Below are 15,012 nucleotides of genomic sequence, written 5' to 3' on the forward strand. Positions count from 1 at the left end.
AAACTGATGATTGTTCACAGCAAACTGCCCAGCCTTCAAGACATCAACCACAACACCGTACAACCCTGTCATGGCAACCACTACAAGGCGTGTTAGAGTGTTGACATGAATACCGCCATTATACATGGGGACGCCTCCCACCATGTATGTGGCAGGTACTCATGTAACTCGGCCAACATTGTCTATCTCATACGCTGCAGGCAAGGTTGCCCTGAGACATTGTACATTGGTGAGATCAAGCAAACACTACAACAATGGATGAATGGATACCGCACAACAATCACCAGGCAAGGGTGTTCCCTCCCAGTTGGAGAACACTTCAACAGTCCGGGACTTTCGGCCTTGGACCTTCAGGTGACCATCTTCCAAAACGGACTTCAGGACAAACAACAATGCAAAGTGGCTGAGCAGAGGCTGATAGCCAAGTTTGGTAATCATGAGGATGGCCTCAACCGGGACCTTGGGTTCATGTCACACTGCAGGTGACCCCACTGCAGTATACACTCTCGCTCACACACACACACACATATATCCCCCACACTAACACTGCTGCACGCACCCTCTCACAGACTTATTCCCCATCACACTTACACACATACACACACTCTCTCATATGCACACACTCACTGTCTCTCCTGCATGCGCACACATATACGTTTATGGGGTGAAGTTGTATTTGCAGAATTGTATTTTATTTTGCTAAAAAAATGCACAACCTACAGTCAATCCATGTAAGATTTTGTAAATCCCACTTAGAAATAGGACAGGCTGACTCAAGGTTGGGACACAGTCAGACTTTAACCTCACACATTTAATGCATTGTCTGAGCTGAGATAATACCTTTTGTCAGAAATTCCAAAATTATTTTAAGAGCGAGTCTTAAAAGGAGTTCTGGAATTTACACATTAACAAACTAAAGCTAGGAAATCCATTCGAGAAGATGAAAGACTTAATCTAGGTTTGTTTAATTTCAGCCGCATGACACTTTTGCTATAAATTCTGTATCTTATGGTCCAGATCCACAACCACCTGATGAAGAGGCAGCATTTCGAAAGCAAGTGCTTCCAAATAAACCCATTGGACTAGAACCTCATGTGACTCAGCCAACATTGTCTATCCTATAAGTTGCAGGCAAGGATGCCCGGAGGCATGGTACATTGGGGAAACCAAGCAAAGGCTACGACAACGGATGAATGGGCACCGCATAACAATCAACAGACAGGAGGGATCCTTCCCAGTTGGGGAACACTTCAGTGGTCCAGGACATTCAGCCTCGGACCTTCGGGTGACCATCCTCCAAGGTGGACTTCGGGACAGGCAGCAGAGAAAAGTGGCCAAGCAGAGGCTGATAGCTACGTTCGGTACCCATAGGGAGGACCTCAACCGGGACCTTGGGTTCACGTCACATTACAGGTGACCACCATTGCACTACACACACACACAGATACTCCTACACACACACACACACACACACAGAGGCACTCCTACACACATACACATGGACACACACACACCCTTACAGACACACACACTCCCACACTCACACATGCACCCCCTCACAGACTTATGACACTCTGCACTCACTACACACACACATACACTTTCTCACACTCACAACCCCCATCCCAGACACACACACAGACAGACAAAGACCCACATGCACGCATATATTTTGTGGGGTGAATTTGTACTTTCAGGGTTACATTGTACTTTGCTCAAAAACTGCATGCATTCATGTAGAACTCTGAGCTCAGAAACTGCATGAATTTATGTAAAACTCCGTTATCTCACTTTTTAGATTAGAATCAATCTAAACCTCATGGCATAGTCAGAGAACACAGGGGGCCAACACCTTCAACACATTGTCTAGCTATCACCATTGTTAACAGCTAACCCGAGAATGTAACTTGTTAAAAAAAAAGGTTTTGTGATTTACACATGAAAGAAGTGAAACTATCACTGTATTCGAACAGATGAAAGGCTTAACAGACAATCAATTTTTCAATGTATAATTTCGGTTACATCACACTGTAAATTTTTGCTATAAATTCTGTGTGTTAGGATTGAGCCCTCCACTATCACCTGATGACGGAGCAGTACTCCAAAAGCTAGTGTGCTTCCAATTAAACCTGTTGGACTATAACCTGGCGTTGTGTGATTTTTAACTTTGTACACCCCAGTCCAACACCGGCATCTCCAAATTATGACTATAACCTGGTGTCTTTTTGCAGCAGAAAGCGGCGGTAGTTGGGCGGAAGTTCAGGCGGAGCGCAAAGCCGGTCGGGAAGGTAAGTGATTGCTATTAGAGTTTTAAATCAAATCAAAAGTTGGCGCAGAGGCAGAGTGGAAGAGTCGGACATCGCAAAGAGCTGTGGTAATAGGGGACTCCATCATGAGAGGAACTGACCGGGGTTTTTGTGGCAGCAGACGGGATTTAAGGATGGTATGTTGCCTTCCTGGTGCCAGGGTGAAAGACATCGTGGACAGAGTGCAGGAAATCCTCAAGGATGAGGGTGAAGAGCCAGAGGTGATGGTATATGTCGGTACAAATGATGTCGGGAAGAAGAGGAGGAACATGCTACAGCGGGACTTCAGAGAACTAGGAAGAAGGCTGAAAAGCAGGACGTCCAAAGTGGTTATCTCCGGTTTGCTTCCAGTTCCTCAGGCTGGTGTGGCCAGAAACAGGGAGATAATGGACTTGAACGTGTGGCTGGGGAACTGGTGCAGGAAGCAAGGATTTAAGTTCTTGGATCACTGGGGTATATTTTGTGGTAAGCATAAATTCTACAAGAGAGACGGTTTGCACCTTAATAGGTTAGGGACCAGCATTCTGGCAGGCAGGTTTTCCACTGCAACACCGCTTCATATAAACTAAGTAGCGGGGGGGAGAAGACAAATTGGATGTTTAAAAAGGAAATTGAAGGGGAAATTAGAACAAGAGAAGTCAAGAAAGACAACTATCAATGAGGCAGAAAACTTGGAAAGGGATCATGCTGTAAGGTTGAGTGAAATAGGGTTGATGGGAAGGGTGAGGGCAGTAACAAATTATAAATACTATACATGAATGCACGAAGCATTAGACATAAGATGGATGAGCTTGAGGCTCTTTTGGAAATTGGCAGATACGATATTGTGGGGATAACTGAGACGTGGCTTCAAGTGGACAGGGCCTGGGAAATGAATATTCAAGGCTACATGTGCTATTGTAAGGATAGACTGACGGGCAGAGGGGGTGGGGTGGCCTTGTTGGTAAGGGAGGATATTCAGTCCCTTGCGTGGGGGGACCTAGAGTCAGGGGATGTAGAGTCAGTGTGGATAGAGCTGCGAAATACTAAGGGTAAAAAGACCCTCTTGGGAGTCATCTACAGGCCCCCAAACAGTAGTCTGGATGTCGGATGTAAGTTGAATCAGGAGCTGAAATTGGCCTGTCGCAAAGATGTCACTACAGTTGTTATGGGGGATTTTAACATGCAGGTAGACTGGGAGAATCAGGATGGTATTGGACCTCAAGAAAGAGACTTTGTGGAGTGCCTCAGAGATGGATTCTTAGAGCAGCTGGTGCTGGAGCCGACCAGGGAGAATGCAATTCTGGACCTGGTATTGTGTAACGAACCAGAATTGGTCAGAGACCTCGAAGTGAAGGATCCATTGGGAAGTAGTGACCAAAATACATTAAGCTTCAATCTGCAATTTGAGAGGGAAGTGACAGTACTTCTGTTGAATAAAGGGAACTATGGAGCTATGAGGGAGGAGAAAGTGAGGACTGCAGATGCTGGAGATCAGAGCTGAAAATGTGTTGCTGGAAAAGTGCAGCAGGTCAGGCAGCATCCAAGGAACAGGAGAATCGACGTTTCGAGCATAAGCCCTTCTTCAGGAATGAGGGAGGAGCTGGCCAAAGTTCAATGGTGCAATACCTTAGCAGGGATGACTGTAGAGGAACAATGGCAGATATTTCTGTGTATAATGCAGAAGTTGCAGGATCAGTTCATTCCTAAAAGGAAGAAAGATCCCAGGAGGAGGCATGGGTGGCCATGGCTGACGAGGGAAGTTAAGAAACATATGAAGTTAAATGAGAAAAAGTATAACATAGCAAAGATAAATGGGAAAACTGAGGATTGGGAAGCTTTTAAAAAGCAAAAGAGGATTACTAAGAAGGAAATAGGCAGAGGGAAAATGAGGTACGAAGGTAAACTGGCCAATAATATAAAGGAGGATAGTAAAAGTTTTTTTAGGTATGTGCAAGGCAAAAAAATAGTTAGGACTAAAATTGGGCCCTTGAAGACAAAAACAGGGGAATATATTATGGGGAACAAAGAAATGGCAGAAGAATTAAATGGGTACTTCAGATCTGTGTTCACTGGAGAAGACACAAGCAATCTCCCTGAGGTAACAGTGGCTGAAGGACCTGAACTTAATGGAATTTATATTTGCCAGGATTTGGTGTTGGAGAGACTGTTAGGTCTGAAAGCTGATAAGTCTCCGGGGCCTGATGGTCTACATCCCAGGGTATTGAAGGAGGTGGCTCGGGAAATCGTGGATGCGTTGGTGACTGTTTTCCAGAGTTCGATAGATTCGGGGTCAGTTCCTGAGGATTGGAGGGTGGCTAATATTATACCACTTTTCAAGAAAGGTGGGAGAGAGAAAGTAGGAAATTATAGACCAGTTAATCTGACCTCAGTGGTGGGAAAGATGCTGGAGTCTATTATAAAGGATGAAATTACGGCACATCTGGATAGTAGTAACAGGATAGGACAGAGTGAGCATGGATTTATGAAGGGGAAATCATGCTTGACTAATCTTCTTGAATTTTTTGAGGATGTAACTCTGAAGATGGACGAGGGAGATCCAGTAGATGTAGTATACCTGAACTTTCAGAAAGCTTTTGATAAAGTCCCACACAGGAGGTTAGTGAGTAAAATTAGGGCGCATGGAATTGGGGGCAAAGTACTAGATTGGATTGAAAATTGATTGGCTGATAGGAAACAAAGGGTAGTGCTAAACGGCTCCATTTCGGAATGGCAGGCAGTGACCAGTGGGGTACCACAGGGATCCGTGCTGGGACCGCGGCTTTTTACGATATATGTTAATCATATAGAAGATGGTATCATCAGTAACATGAGCAAATTTGCTGATGATACAAAGCTGGGTGACAGGGTGAAATATGATGAGGATGTTAGGAGATTACAGGGTGACCTGGACAAGTTAGGTGAGTGGGCAGATGCATGACAGATGCAGTTTAATGTGGATAAATGTCTGGTTATCCACTTGGTGGCAAGAACAGGAAGGCAGATTACTACCTAAATGGAATCAATTTAGGTAAAGGGGCAGTACAGAGAGATCTGGGTTTCTTGTACACTAGTCAATGAAGGCAAGCATGCAGGTACAGCAGGTAGTGAAGAAGGCTAATAGCATGCTGGCCTTCATAACAAGAGGGATTGAGTATAGAAGCAAAGAGGTGCTTCTGCAGATGTACAGGGCCCTGGTGAGACCACACCTGGAGTACTGTGTGCAGTTCTGGTCTCCAAATTTGAGGAAAGACATTCTGGCTATTGAGGGAGTGCAACGTAGGTTCACGAGGTCAATTCCTGGAATGGCGGGATTACCTTAAACTGAAAGACTGAAGCGACTGGGCTTGTATACCCTTGAGTTTAGAAGACTGAGAGGGGATCTGATTGAGACGTATAAGATTATGTAAGGATTGGACACTCTGGTAGCAGGAAACATGTATCCGCTGATGGGTGAGTGCCGAACCAGAGGACACAGCTTAAAAATACGGGGTAGACCATTTAGGACAGAAATGAGGAGAAACTTCTTCACCCAGAGAGTGGTGGCTGTGTGGAATGCTCTGCCCCAGAGGGCAGTGGAGGCCCAGTCTCTGGATTCATTTAAGAAAGAGTTGGATCGAGCTCTTAAAGATAGTGGAGTCAAGGGTTATGGAGATAAGGCTGGAACAGGATACTGATTAGGAATGATCAGCCATGAACATATTGAATGGCGGTGCAGGCTCAAAGGGCTGAATGGCCTACTCCTGCACCTATTATCTATTATCTATTTTATCTCTGTTGTAGAGTAAGCAATTTAGGGCTCTGGGGCACTGTCTAACCGGGTGCCTGAAAATATGTTATTCATCAATCTGTCTTGTAATTGTATTTGTGAAAGTAGTTATTAAATACATACATAAAAAATATATATATTTTAAAGTTGGATGTCAAGTGTCGGATTCTTTTCCCTCAACACACTGGACATGCGCACCTAGGCACAGGCCCCCAGGCTGGCCACCTATTCAGGCAGCAAGGACCCCTAGCTGGGAGCTGTAGGGTCGGTAATGTCGAAGAGGATGGAGCGTATAATCTGAGGCGATATCGGCGGCATCCTGTGTCCCATAGCAGGTACCGCGGATTTTCCTGACTCCGAGAGCTCGGGCAGTGCTGATTATTTCAATATTGCCGATCGATGGTTTTTCGCGGCCGTTTGTTGAGCCACGGAGGTCAGGCTGGCTTTTGGGCCTAAAAAAGGCGCGGGTTCTCGGCATCCTGCTCGCTTCACGAAGGCGGGAAGTTGGCGAGGCCTCCCGAAAGAGGGGGAAAGTAAACTTGAAGCAGCAGCTACAGTTTGGCGTTCGTGGCGGCAATTTCTTTTTAAAACGTATTCTCTTAAATTGGCTCCTGCCATGCGCATGCGCTACCCAGCTAGCTGTGTTAAATCTGTAACCAGAGTTGGAACTGTAGCAAAACCTGCCCGAGCACAATTAGACTCTAAAATATGAGTGGAATTGCATCCTCAGTTTACTGTGAAACGTCATGTAATGTATGGGCTTCACCCATTATCTACTGTTTGTGCTGAGCATCCTTATCGCTGAAGAAAGTTGGAGCATGTGGATTTGTGAAATGGTAGGAAGTGGCTTTTGCCAACCCGGTGCCCATTGTGAGCCATAATCTGTCAGATGTGCATCTTTGATATCGCCATAAAATGAATCCTTTTGCATCTGACCCCTTCCTCAATTAATCCCCTTAAATTGGAGAAGGATGGCTCTGACTTCATATGTTAATCCCCTTTTTTCTATATCCACTGTTCAGCTGATTGAACATAGAACAATCCAGCACAGAACAGGCCCTTCGGCCCACGATGTTGTGCCGAACATTTGTCCTAGCTTAAGCACCCATCCATGTACCTATCCCAATAAGATGGGTTGATAGGAAGAACAGTCAGCCCTTGCTAACAATCCTTGGACTCTGGCTGATCCTGGGGAACAGAGGATGACCAGGTTTAAGTTGTCTATGTATCCAAGTTCTTTCGGTTTGGATTTGGAGATTTTTGCCAGAAAAAAGTTCTGATTGATAAATCTGCTATTGGAGTCAGGGTGCTTGAGATCAGCATTATGGATGCTGAGCTAGCTCCAAAGTCAGGTTCCTTGAATTTAACATAAAGTAGAATTTGTATAAGAATATGAATAGGGAAATTAGCAGGCCTTTGGACCCTTCACGCCAGCTCTGCTATTCATTGTGTATGATTTAACAACTGACCCCCACCACACTATCTCCATGTCCCTTAATTCTCCTCATACCCAAAAGTCTATTGATCTTTTGGATACACTCAGCATCTTGGCATCCAAGTTCTAGAACAAAGATTTCTAAAGATCCTTAGCCCTCAGTGAAGTAATTTCTCTTCATTCTGAGACTGACTTTGTGTTCTAGATTGTCCATCGAGCAGAAACATGAGCTTCCTGTCTCCCCATCAAGCCACATCTGAATTCTATATTTTAATTCAAGCTCTTATTTTACTAAACTTGAAGGGAACCATGCCAAGTACTAAAATAAAGCAATCTTCAAATAAAATATATGATCTTTTTGTCATCAGTATTGCTACTTGAAGGTTAGAATAAAACATTGGATCTGTTGAAGACTTGGCAGAATTTGTGTTTTGTGCAATGTGAGACCTTTATAATGCAGATTAGTTATGGGCTGTAATAAATTTGTAGACAGATAAATGGAAATTTAGGATCAAATGCAGATTTCCCTTTGATTTCTGTAATTGTGTTAACATAATATTTTAGACCTTGTGCGCATTGCATTTAGACCGTGAGATATGTGCTTGCGTTGTGTTAACCTTAAATTCTCACAACTGTTCACTTTGTGCAGATTTAATTAAAATTGCAGTAACAATGATTAAAGACATCTGATTTTCCACAGGATATAATATAGCTAGTAGCTTTTCTCTTTGTATGTGCAATTAAACTTTTTATACATAACCACAAGAACAATTTTGTTGAAACATTTGGATTTTTGAGTTCCGATAGGCATCCACAAAGGAGAGACGGTGTGTTTCTTAGTAGTGCTTTTTTGAAGCAGGCTTTAATGGCAGGCCTGTTTATGTTGAAAGAGGTTTGGAATCTGCAGAACAGTGAGTTTTGCTGACATGACTGACATGCAGCTACAATTATTTTCTTGAGAGTTTAGTTTGATAACTAGAATTCTTGGCTTTTTGTTCAAGTATATGTTTGGTTTTGTCTTTGTTGCATATTTGTCCTGGCCTTATGGTGGAGTTGGATATGTGGTGTACAGAATCTGTTTATTTGTGGAGTGTCGGTCTATAAACAAATGTAAGACTGGTAATTCAAGTCGGTCTCCTAACCCAAACTCTCCCATTGACATTTACAAATCTTGCCTGAACTTGTTTCATGTTTGTATGTTGCTCCATGCCTATTCTCCACTCAGGTGGCCATTCGTCACATGTGCTTTTGAGGGAGTCAACATGTTGCATTGTCCTACTGTTTCTGTCACCTGACCTTTTTTCAAGTAGGGATGATTTTAAATAAGAAGTGGTAGTGTGAAGACAGGTGTATTTTCCTGTTCATACCCAGGACAACCATGATTGGCCATTACACCTTGTTTACCGCTGTAGTTAGGGTCAGCCAATTTTGCACAGGTGCAGCACTATAGCTGTGCTCTGAATTTCTGTGTTCATCCTATATTTTTGTGGTGATGGCTTATTTTATCTCTTTAACGTTTTCTTAGTATATTTTAGGGTGGTATTTTCATGGATGAAAGTTGTTCCCAAACAGGGAATTAATGTGACAGTTTCTTTTTAAACATGAATGTGTTCACGATAGTCGGTTTGCTATCGCTTGAAGTTACGGTGTGAGAGCCAAACTATAGTCTTGCAGTTAGTTGCAAAAATATATATTGGCTGATCAATAAGTGTGGATTTGGAATGAAGACAAAATTTTAAAAGAAGTCTCGCTCAGATATCTCAGTTGCCTTTTGTTTCTGTCTTGTTAAGTTTCAGTTGATTTTATGAACTTCAGAATTTACACAGGTGATCACTTGGTTTTTTTTTCTTTTTATCTCTGCAGCCAATCTTTTTAATCCTAGAAGTTGGACGTGACATTTTATACTCTGAGATTACAGAACTAATGCAATCATGTTTTTGTATAACCTGACTCTCCAGAGAGCAACTGGCATATCACATGCCATTCATGGAAACTTTTCAGGTGAGGACCTGCAGTTGGCACATTTTCATTTGGCTTCTGGTGTTAATTGTTTCACTTAACTTTCTGAAACTAAAGTCCATTCGGAATTTCATAGTGCTATGTTTCCTGTCAATCTTCTTCTGTTTTCTCCTCTACGTACTAGACTTAACCATTTCTCTTCAAGGGTCAGTAGGCTGTGGCAAGCCCTATGAGCTGACCCTTCTCCCAGTTAGTTAGGTCAATCTGTCCCAGTAGACTGGCATTAGGAAATCTGTCACAAACGTCTCTTGTAGTCCTGCAGTTTACACAGTTGTAGGAAATCGGCATACAACAAGTTTGCATGAATAGTGTGACAATAATTAGTCAGTTGTTTTAGTGATGTAGGGTGAGAAATCAGATGGGGCCATCGTTTAATATCTTGTCCAAAACAAAGCAGTTTCAGCATTTCCTCAATCTCCCCAAAATGCTAATCTCGTTTATGTACTTAAATACTGAGTGGATCTTGAATCTGACATGAAGAGAAATAAGACCACTGAGCTGAAGCTGACTCCTATCACTTTAAGATGTCCTGGTTGAGTCTGTCTGCTAGATTAGAGATTTTTGAAAGACAATTGTTCTTATTGGCTATTGTATATATTGGACCTGTGCATCAAGCAAATCCATGTAGCATGTTCTTAGCAGATGTTGACACTTAATGCTTGCTAAATAATTTGGAATAACTTCAGACTGATGACTCAGATCCTATTTACCCGGTATCCATTTTAGAATTTAAAGGAAATGCTTGATAAACTTTTTTTCTTGTAAAAGACTTTTCTCCCCATGTTCTCAGAAAAAGATAGTTTGCAATCTTTTCTCTGCATCTCTGGTGGTAGAAGTACACAAGCCAGAGTATCTCAAAGGAAGGGGAGCTAAAACCACAAATTACTGTTTGAGATGTAAAATTATCACTCTTTGCATGGTGACCAGAATCTAGAAAAGTAAGCTGTTTGGTCTGTTTGTCTTTTGATAAAGCCTTGTGATAAGTTCCACGTGACTTGTCCTTTTCCAGAAGTCATGCAAAGTTTTCTTCTTCAAATACTTGTCTATTTTCTCGGTACTATTTTCTTGGCTAATGGTGAGCTATGGTAGGCACTTGGCTTTTGGGCCTAAAAAAGGCACAAGACCAGGGCATCCTGATCACTCTGAAAACAGGAAGTCGATGAGGCTTCTCAAAGCAAGCAAAAGCAAATTTGAAGCAGCAACAGCAGTACTAGTAGACCTCCCTAAAATGTGCAACCCATAATAGGATGCTCTATTCCAGTTGATTTGCAGAGAATTAGCATAAACTCTTTGCCTGTATTTTTTTTATATTTAATGTAAAATAAATATGATTTCCAGTGCCATGAATTGTTGTTTAAAATTGTTGCTACTTACAAACCTGTAACAATTTCATGGAAAGGGCAAAGTCATTGGGTTTTTAAATGTCCTTCTGATTTGATGTTTACGCATTTACTATAGGCACCAAAATGCAAGAGATTGTTGTGTCTAGGGGAAAGATCTTGGAGTTGCTCCGTCCAGATGCAAATACTGGAAAAGTACATACGTTGCTGACGGTGGAGGCCTTTGGGATAATTCGTTCTTTGATGGCCTTCCGTTTAACTGGAGGCACCAAAGGTAAGAATCTTTATAAATGTGGGTCCAGCTATGTTAGGTATTTCAGCAAATTAAAATGACACAATCCACCCAAATATCAAAACTGCCCTAGGGTATTTATCCCAACAAATGTGGCCCTTTGTGCCTCCCCACGTGGCTATTTGTTACATGCAGTCCTCGACAGCATATGGCAGGAGGCTGTTTATCCATGAACAGCATCACATCTCCACTTGATTTGGTCGTCTTTGGCAAATGCTTTTCCTACATTAGGAGCAAGAACACTTGTTAAGATATTATTCCTAATCCCAGACTGGTGGAGTTCATGTGCGTGATCTGATTGGTGTCAGTTAATTCTGTTCTGGTTCAGGGCTTGGAATTAGATTTCTGTTGCTCTTGTGTAGTTTATGGCTAAACTGAATTTTTGTCATGTGTGTTTTGTGAATTGAGAGTGTTATGTGCAGGACTGTGTCCACAGATTGTGGTTGACCAAAATCAGCAATTAGGTGTTGATTCTGGCTTCGTGCATTTACAATTACACAAACAAAAGGCATTTTTGATAGAAACATAGAAAATAGGAGCGGATTGGGCCATTCAGTTTTTCGTGCCTGACCCACCATTCATTGTGATCATGGTTGATATCCTCTTTGAGTGTGCATGAAAACTTGATCTGTGATAGCAAATCATTATCGTGGGTGTGGCTTATGGAAATTCAACTACAAGCTGTGCACCAGGCTCCCAATTATTTCAATCAATTAATTACTCGGCAATAAAATTGATAGCTGATTGTGGAGACCTGATGGAGGAGCGGCGCTCTGAACGCTAGTGCTTCCAAATAAACCTGTTGGATTACAACCTGGTGTTGTATGATTTCTTAATTTGTACACCCCAGTCCAACTCCAGCATCTCCAAATCATGTCCATTATTCAAAACACTGTAATCATGTTACAGTCCAGAATCATTTCATGACAGGTACATGATATTGTTAGTCTTTCTCTTGGTGAGTTTTAATATATAACCTTGTCCTTATTTAGATTGGTTTTAGCATTTCAGCAGCCATTCTGAATATCCTGCTCATTAGTTTCCTGCATTCAGATTCAGATTACAATAGGAGCGTTTAGAAAACTGAACATTCAAGAGTATGTGACATTTGAAAGTGTAGACAATAAGGGAAGTGTGATGGTGTGACTTTGTTAGTATGAAATGGAATTAGTATGTTACCAGGAACTTTAATTTGGATCACATATGTAGAATCCATATGAGTGGAAGTAAGAAATAACATAAGGATGAATCACAGAAGACACAGGTGGAAGTTGTCTTGAAGGCCCCCCGGTGGCTGTTCTGTAGGACAAAGAATACGGCCATTGAGAGGGCATTTTTAACAAAGGCAGTGCATTAATCATAGGTCACCTTAAACTTCATATAGATTAGGAAAACAAATTGGCAGAGTTAGCCACTCATAAGAATTCATAATATGCATTTGGGATAGTTTCCAAGTACAGTATGTTTTGGATTCAACCAGGAATCAAACTTAATTGAACACATAACGAGGTACCTGAGAGAACAATGACCTAACATGGCAGCATGTAGCATTCAGGGTGAGAGACTTGGGTCAGATGCAAAGGGAAATTATATTGGAATGAGTGCAGAGTTGGCTGAAGTGGACTGCAAATTGAGTTATGCAAAAAAGATGTTTGAACAATGGCTGACACTCTTTTTAAAATCCTGACTCACAGCAAAGAGAGAGCCCATTTGAGAAAGGACGATTCAGGGATGTGGTTAAACAGACAAGTTAGGGATAATGTCAAACTGAAAGGAAGAACTATCACTGGGACAAAGTTTAGTGCTAAACCTCAGGATTGGGAAAGTTTTAAAGGCCAACAAAAGATGAACCAAAGCAAAAAAGGGAGAAAATGAACTGAGGGCAAATGTTCAAGTAATATAAAACAGGCAGTAAGAACTTTTTTAGATATAAAAAGGAAGAGAGAGGTATCAGTGGACATGGGCCCCTTAGAGAATGAGGCCGGGGAATAATAGGGAACCAGGCAATGGCAGAAGAGTTGAATAACTGCTTTATTAATCTTCATAGAAGAAGACACTGGCATTCGAAAAATACTGAAATTCAAGGAGATAAAGGGTGGGGTGGGACAGGGTGGATGTGGAAATGTACACAATAACAAATAGTAGAGTAAAAGGAAATGAATGCAACAAAAGATTGATAAGTCCCCTGAACCTGCTGGGCTGCATCAATAAGTCAACTTGCAAGAATCTTCAGATTCTGGGAACGTTCCAAAGGATTGGAAAACAGCAATGTATCACCTTTTATTAAAAAAGTGAGGGAGATATCTGTTATTGGGAAAAAGTTGTCTGTTATAAATATTGTAAACTCAGTTCTTAGATCTAGATAATAAAGTAGAGTCAATATGCCTTCTTGAAGGGGAAATCATGCTTGAAGCATTTATTACAGTTTTTTGAGGAGGTAACATATCGGTCAGATAAAGGGCTATCAGTGGTTGTAATATATTTGCATTTCCAAAAGGTTCTATAAGATATTATGTATATAGTGTTGGGAGTATATGTTAGGCTAGATAAAAATTTGTCTCAATGAATAGAAGACAAGAGTCACAGGGCTCAGTGATGGGCAGTTATTTATATGTTAATACATAGATGACCAAAGTGAATGAGCTATAGCTAACTTTGTAGATGACAAAATTAGGTGGAAAGGTGATGAGGAGGACAGTCTGCAGAGAGGTTATAGATAGCTTAAGTGGTCAAAAATGTGGCAGATGGATTTTTTTTGTGGAAAGCTATAGGAGGAAGCAGAAAGAGTAAAGGAACTGAATATCTAAATGGAGAAAGACGGCAGAAAACTACAGAAAAGAGGGATTTTGGAGTCTGAACAAAATGCTTGCATCCAAGTGCGGCGATTAATAGAGAAGGCAAATGGAATGTTGGCCTTTATTTCAATGGATGATAAAAATAAGGAGGTTTTGCTAAAACTATACAAGACTCTTAGTCAGACCACAACTGGAATACTCTTGAACAGTTTTGGGCATTTTACTTCATCTGTTTATATCCCTCTGCGGACTCTTAGTTAGCCAATCCTCTATCCATGCTGCTATACCACCTCCCAAAGTCATGACATCTTGTTTTATTGAGTAGCCTAACATGTGGTACCTTATCAAATCCGAAAGTATTACATCCACTGCTTCTCCTTTTATTTATCCTGCTTGCCTCCTCAAAGAATTCTAGTAAATTTTTTCAGGTGTAATTTCCCCTTCATGCATGAAGCCATAGAGACATTGCTTGATTTTTGTGCATTTCTAAATGCTTCATTATTGCATCCTTTATAATTGACGGTGAAGTTTTCCTCCTAACATATGATAATTTCCTATAGTTGCCTGTTTCTTGTTTTTTCCCCTTTTGGCTTTTTTCCAATCTTTTGATACTTTTCCAGAAACTGAGGATTCCTGGAAGATGACTACTAGCGCACCCATTATCATCCTTGTATTCATTCCATCAGGTCCAGGGAACATTACAGTCTATCCCATTTTTCTGTAGTGCTAGTGATTATGTTTAATTCCTCCTTCTGCCCCTTGATTATTTAGTAATTTTGGAATGCTCTTAATGTCTTCTACTCTGAAGATTGCAAAGTATTGATTCAACTCCTGCCATTAATGTTTCCACAGCCCTGTCTCTTAACAGGCCTGTGTTCACTTTGGTTTCTTTCTTTTTAGATGTTTGAAGAAACTCTTGCAGTATGTCTTGACATTTTCAGGTGCACAATCCTTTATCTGAAATGCTCAGGATCAGCTGGTTTTTGGAATTCACAATTTTTTGAATTTCAGAAAAAGTAACAGTTTGGTGAAATTTAAAAAAAAATCTTACTGGGGGAGCAGACTCGCTCAGTAAAA

General features: G+C 41.4%; 1 protein-coding gene across 2 annotated transcripts in view; it reads left to right on the forward strand.

Annotated features, from left to right (window-relative positions):
* The first annotated feature begins 6,269 nt into the window (after window positions 1-6,269).
* sf3b3 (splicing factor 3b, subunit 3) overlaps window positions 6,270-15,012 on the forward strand; it is a 60,529-nt gene continuing 51,786 nt past the window's right edge. For both annotated transcript variants that reach the window (XM_072547627.1, XM_072547628.1), the window contains exons 1-3: window positions 6,270-6,389; window positions 9,353-9,490; window positions 10,967-11,122. In XM_072547627.1, the coding sequence (XP_072403728.1) occupies window positions 9,421-9,490; window positions 10,967-11,122 (226 nt within the window). In that variant the 5' untranslated portion in view covers window positions 6,270-6,389; window positions 9,353-9,420. The remainder of the gene's footprint in view (window positions 6,390-9,352; window positions 9,491-10,966; window positions 11,123-15,012) is intronic.

This window comes from Chiloscyllium punctatum, chromosome 26 (genome assembly GCF_047496795.1).
Source record: "Chiloscyllium punctatum isolate Juve2018m chromosome 26, sChiPun1.3, whole genome shotgun sequence".
NCBI lineage: Eukaryota > Metazoa > Chordata > Chondrichthyes > Orectolobiformes > Hemiscylliidae > Chiloscyllium > Chiloscyllium punctatum.